General features: G+C 36.4%; 1 protein-coding gene across 1 annotated transcript in view; it reads right to left on the bottom strand.

Moving 5' to 3' along the window:
- Positions 1-1,731: 1,731 nt before the first annotated feature.
- Positions 1,732-6,412, bottom strand: part of PSMC6 (proteasome 26S subunit, ATPase 6) — a 32,410-nt gene continuing 27,729 nt past the window's right edge. Inside the window, exons 11-15 of the mRNA XM_019528382.1 lie at positions 6,110-6,171; positions 4,925-5,045; positions 4,738-4,818; positions 3,188-3,259; positions 1,732-2,173 (exon numbers count right to left, since the gene is read on the bottom strand). Coding sequence (XP_019383927.1) covers positions 2,055-2,173; positions 3,188-3,259; positions 4,738-4,818; positions 4,925-5,045; positions 6,110-6,171 — 455 coding nt within the window. The 3' untranslated portion in view covers positions 1,732-2,054. The remainder of the gene's footprint in view (positions 2,174-3,187; positions 3,260-4,737; positions 4,819-4,924; positions 5,046-6,109; positions 6,172-6,412) is intronic.

The following is a 6,412-nucleotide window of genomic DNA, read 5'->3' on the forward strand; positions in this document are numbered from 1 at the left end:
GCTTTGTTTGGTAATATGTTCCTCATACTTAGAAAATTCTTCCTTGTGTACAACCTACAGCTGCCTTGCTGCAATTTGAACCCATTACTTCTTCATAGATTTCATAGACGTTAGGGCTGGAAGGGACCTTGGAAGATCATCGAGTCCAGCCCCCCGCCCAAAGGGCAGGAAGTCAGCTGGGGTCATAGGATCTTGTCTGGTCCATTACAGATGCAGAGAACCCTAGACTGCAACAGGCAGACAACTCTGTAATGAGACAGGAGTCAGTTTCTCTCTGTTTGCTGTCTCCAAATTAATGCAGTGCATTCAACACAACTGTAATACATTCAGTTGTCTAGTAACCTATTCAATATTACTGAACTTTCTAAATCTTTATTAAACTGAACACATTTAGAACATACACAGCTTCTGTAACAGTAGTAGTTAATAATGCATACTGATTTTTCGTCCTGTTTAAAGTGATTTTATGGGGAAACCCTATGACTGAAATCCGTATTTCATACCACTGACAATATACACCAGCCCAATAGCCCGTTTTTTTACTCCTACATTGATGAACATGCATACCTTTTTTTTTTGGTAAAATGACAACCCCTGGCTTGTACACTATGGAAAAAAAATTGCCTGTGCACTGTAATACTGTTTCAACTGGGGATGCCTGTGTAGAACTAATAGAGGCATCACTACAATTCATTCCAAATTACTGCATTGTTAAGGCAGAAATAATATAGTGTGGCTTTTGGTAATTTCTAGAACTAGTTACAAACACACTTGCTTCTTAGCTGAACTTGCATAGAATAACCCAGTTGGAACAGTTAGAAGTAACAATAAATAGGGTCTACGCATAAATAAAAAAAAAAAAATCACCCAAACATTGCTTCTGGAATGCTTCCTTTTAACATTTAGGTACATTTAAAATGCAAGCCATAGAGAACATGTTTCCACGTGCAAGAAGAATTTAAACATCAATGCAGTGTGACATATAGCCCGAAGAGGAAGAACACCTTAGTTTCCAAGTCAGAACTATTTTATTGTCTGAAGAATAACTTTAGTTAGCCACTGCAGTAGCCATTTTCTAGTTCATGTGGGTACAACAGGCACTAGGCCAAGTTCTGGCCTCAGTTACACTCCAACAACGCGCTACAAACCAGTATTCAGGCCTTGAAGGAGTACTGTACACACCTTTCCATCTGGCATATTTTAGAAATTAACATTTGATCAGATTGACAGGAAACTGAATCCAATGTTTTTCGAAAGACAGTGTAATATTTTCTTTGTTATTAAAATGGGCTTTGACTATATGTGTTATCTTTTTGGTGTGGTATTCTGGCACTTTCCCCTGAGCACATATGGACATTTGTAACCAGTTCTGTGGACTGAAATCAGGCTATAAACATTAGGTAGATAATTAAGTGATAAATTAAGTTTTAGTTCTAATGAGTACTTTCCCTCCATTTTTCAGCAAAGATTAACGTAGTATCTATTCCTCTTCTGCATGAACAGGCCGCATGAAATTGCTACACAATAAAATAGCAAATTAATTTCTTGATCTGTTTCTCGGTATGTTACATCTGATGAATTGACCTCTAGTGATTTTTGCATAGGTTGTTAAAAAAACCCACACATAGGGACAGACATGATCACTTGCAGAGAAAAGCTGCACTTTGTGCCCAAAGAGCTGTTATTTGATTTTTCTGATAAGTACAGAGGAGGTACATAGGAAGGACAGAGTTACTTTAAACAAAATTTTATTCAGTTCTGGCAAAGGAAAAGGTACTGATATAAAATAATCAAGATTGCATTGACTTTCTTAAAATCTGCTAAAGTTAAACTATGTAGGTATGTTTATACAGTCACACAGTAATTTTTAGTAGAACATCTCCTTAACTTGGGCTGCAACAAAAGTTATGTTTCAGAATTGTACAGAAAACACACTACTAACTTCCTGTGTTATACAGAAACCCGCAATAAGTTCATAGCCAAGAGGTACGTTATTTCTCTCCTTTTATACACTGATATTTCCCATGCAGTCAATTATGAAGTGTATGATTAAGTTAAACAGGTTTGTAGTCCAGCTTTGACTCCAGCTTCTTAGAGTCAGCCACTTTCCTTACAGCCTTCATGAAGTCTTCCTGAACTACAAAGTCATGATCAGCACGAATTGCAAACATACCTGCGGAAAAGAATTTGAGAAATTGTGAGATATCTATAGAATTACTGTGACTTGCAACAATAATACACCACATTCTTTCGTTCCTTGGAGATCTCAGAACAACAAGAGTCTCCCTATGCCTGAAGAAGGGTACCTGTGCTGAAAAGCTTGCAAAGAATGTTGTTCCAACTACTCAGTTGGTCTAAGAAAAGATACCACATCTACCGAAGGAACCTTGCCTGCCTAATGCAGAACAGTCATTTAAAAAAGTTATTTGTGCTATGTTATTAACACACAGAAAGGACCGAAGTTATTTTGCATAATCTGTATGTAGATTCACTGAGTAACCAATTGGTGCTCTTCTGCATCCAACTCAAGCATAAGTTTCGAAACAGAACATTTATTCTGGAATAATGTTTCTGCATAGGTGCAATACTGACAGAATACAATTGTAGCAGAATAATTATTCATAACATTAGTTGTAGAACTCCATTTTCCCATGTAGACAAGCCTGAAGAAAGCATGAACACCACGGAGAAGATTCTAAAGAATCACATTTTTGGCATGACTGAAATACCTCTGAGTCATAAAGAAATTAAATACACATTTTCTCTAACCTTTTTTAGACATGTTCCACCTAGTTTCAGGAAACTTCTCTCTATACCTAAACTTCACGGGCACATATGGGTCTCCTATCAGAAGTCTAGACAATACCAAACTACTACTGTTCCAAGTATCAAACATTTTTCTTTTAATAGTACATTTCAAAACACTAAGGACTATCATATTAACCAAGTCTGATAGCTGTAAACATAGGTGGATCGCAAGTTTAACTAGCACTGTCACGTACAAGAATGAACTAGCTTCACATTAGTGAACATGATCACGAAGGAATGTTTTAGGATCTCGTTTGCCTGTAGTGCTAGAATCAAATCAGACAAACAGGTCACGAATGTTTAATATCCGTGCCCAGACTCAGCACATCAAATAGAGAACTAGGAACAGAGACAAACAAGCTAAGAGCCTCTTCCTTACCTGCTTCAGTACAGACATTTCTCAAATCTGCTCCATTAAAGCCATCTGAAAGCTTCACAATTGCTTCATAATCTATTCATGAAAAGTGACAATTAACTAAAATAATGAACTAGATTGTTGTCTATTAAAGTAGAACTTCAACATGAAACAAAAAAGCCTTGAACATTCTACCATAATTTTTAGTGCAAATTAAAAAGTTCTGAGCTAGACTGAATTTCATTTGATTGCTTTTGCTAGCTATGATATTCCCTCCAGGAATATACAAACATAGCTCAGTCAATAATACTCAATGCAGTTAAGTTTAAAAGTTACTAATTTCCAAATACGCAGTTCAAAATTAAATGCAAATATCTACATGAAAGTAATACTATAGCGGAGATTTAGATGTGCCAATTCAAAAACTGGAAGACTATTCACAATAATCAGAACTTACTTGCCCTTGTATATATGCTCTATTAATAATGGGCCACTTTAATACAAGTACCAACCTTTGAGAAATGTTAAGCCTGACATACTAAAGGTAGGTACGATTACAAAGAAGGTGACCCAGTTACAACTCCTGGAATAAATTTCTCAGGTTTGGGGCCTGTACAGTCTCCATTCAACTGAGTTGTAACACAAAGTATCAAGAAATCTGGACCACAGAGCCATTTTTCTTAGTATCTTTTAAGGAATTTAAAACTGAAAAATCCAGTTAAAAAGTCACATTTGTGATGACATTATCTTCTATTGAGGATTTTTATAGACGCTAACTGAAAAAGTATTTTTCTTTTAGTATTAAGAATCTAAAGACTAGTATGTAATACTAAAAAGTCCTCAAACTCATCTCCAATTCAACCCCAAGGTTTTCTACACCTTGTTTCAGCTGTCTTTCATAGATTGCCTTCAATGCAACCACAGAGTGAAACTGAGAAAATACTGGTCTATAATAATGTCAACCACTGGAATTTTGTTGCTTTCACTCTATGCCTGCCTCTTCTAACCATGCCTCCAAATAAAGTTTCTTCTGGTTATTACTACTACATGCATTCATTTGAAGGACTTATAGTGCAACCTAGCTGCAACACAGTAAAGCACAAAAGTGATGGATCTTTCATGTAAAGCCACTTTTCCGTTGCTTTCAACTTTTTCTTTTTGAATGGAACAGGGACAGTCTCACTTGTGTCAGAACTATATATGGATCTGAGAATATATTTTGATGAATGGGAATGTTCACTTACCCCTAAGGTACTTCCTTACACAATGGGGTGGGGGGAGCAGGAAAAATCCTGTCCCGTGTACAATCTAGGGTTTCTCCAAATTGTGGTTTTATTTAAAGTATTATTATACTCCAGATTCTCATATTTTATGAAGTGAGATTCAGTAATAGCTCAATGTGGATCTTCTTAAAACAAAAAAACCTAAGGAGTATTGAGGGGAGGGGTGCAGAAATAGAGGAGGTGGAGAGACATTATAAGGACCTGGAGTAGAAAACAATTTACTTTCTCTCCATTCTTAAAAAAAATGAGCAGTCACACTCAAAGAAAATACTGAAGCAGGTCTGTACTTACCTATTTCACCATGTTTAGTGATAGGACCCGCATGAATCTTCAAAATATCTAATCTGGCCTGTTCATTGGGTAGATCAATATCTTTACGAAAAAAAAAAAAAAAGGGACTTTTTAAATGAATATGGGAAAACAAAAATAATGCACAGAGTCAAACACACATCTGATGACAGAAAACAGCTCAACTCACGGATTTTTCTATCTAGTCTTCCTGGCCGCAGCAATGCAGGATCCAATGTGTCGGGTCTGTTTGTAGCCATGATCATTTTAACTCTGTGTAGAGTGTCAAATCCATCCATTTGATTCAGTAACTGGAGGAAATGGGGATTAAAAAAAATGAGTAGTTTTAAAACTGATGCTTATGCCATATTCTGCACACTTCAGTTTTTATTAGTCATTAGATACAAAAATTTGTATAGAAAGAATAAATCTGAGACAACACTACCAAGCTTCCTGATTGAAGACCACATTCCCCTGTGCATTCTGTAGTCAAAGGTGGGCTTTTGAAAATCATAATGAATGCCTTATCCAATGTACACAAAGCGTGACCAGAGGGAGCAACATGAAAAACTGGAAAAAAGTGAACAATGTAAAGCACTAAAAAAACTGTCTGAAGTTATGCTTTCACTATACTGTACTAAGGATGATGCTTAAATTGTTCGAATAAAAAGCACCTAAAATATTAGCTTGTACCAGAAGGCATTTAATTAAATGGATACGGTTTGCTGTAGTTCTGTTGTGGAAGATGACCACCTTTTATTCTTTGCTGGCAGTGATCTTGTCTTATGTATCAGGCAGAAATATTCACTTAATATGCACTCCTTTACGCAAACTGATCACCACAAAGGCACATCAACAGAATCTATGTAATCAAATATATTAGGTATTGCAGGCTATGTTTGGGGGAGGAAAGGGGTGAAATTCCTTAGTATTTTAAGAGTTAATCGTGTTAATACCCCAAAATGATAATACAATCCATTATCAAAACTTTAGGAGCTTGAACTGAAAGTCTCTATCCACAGAAACAAGTTCTGGGGCCTGCTTTCCCTTGGAAAAGAGAGCTAGTGATCACCAACATCTAGACAAGGTGCATTAACAAATCAACAAGGTCAGCTCATGAAGAACCCAAAGTCAAGTCTTGACAGGTGGAAAGCCTCCCAAGTCACATATGAAGTGGGTTTATATGCAATACATGACAATGCTCTTGGGATCTCAAACAGTTTTAAAGCTGTGTTTTTCAAAGAATTCTCAGTTGATCTTTAACTGAACAGTAACAGTCTCAAGACTCTGGATTATAATATACTGATTTACATATCTAGTATTTATTTAATGCTGACCTTTCGGTTAAAGAAGTAAAAGCAGTTCATCAGTTTACCTCCATCAGAGTTCTCTGAATTTCTCTATCAGCTGAAGTTCCTTCAGAAAAACGACGGCCACCTGTAACATGTTAAGCCTGAAAGTTAACTGCGTGCTCTGTTTTCCTACTGGAAAGTTCATAATGCTTCCAAAGTTAAATATATTTTAGTGCAATTAAATGGCAAATAAAGAGTTTAGTAAAAGTTCGGAAGAATTTGGTCAACATACCCCAGCCAAATACTAACAGGTTTTATTTTAAATTAGTTTTAAAAGCTCCAGAAGCAAATTGAAAGGAGGTACTTCTTCAACTGGGGGGGGGGGG

Source organism: Gavialis gangeticus, unplaced genomic scaffold (genome assembly GCF_001723915.1).
Source record: "Gavialis gangeticus isolate Ggan-Ray unplaced genomic scaffold, GavGan_comp1, whole genome shotgun sequence".
NCBI classification, from domain to species: domain Eukaryota; kingdom Metazoa; phylum Chordata; order Crocodylia; family Gavialidae; genus Gavialis; species Gavialis gangeticus.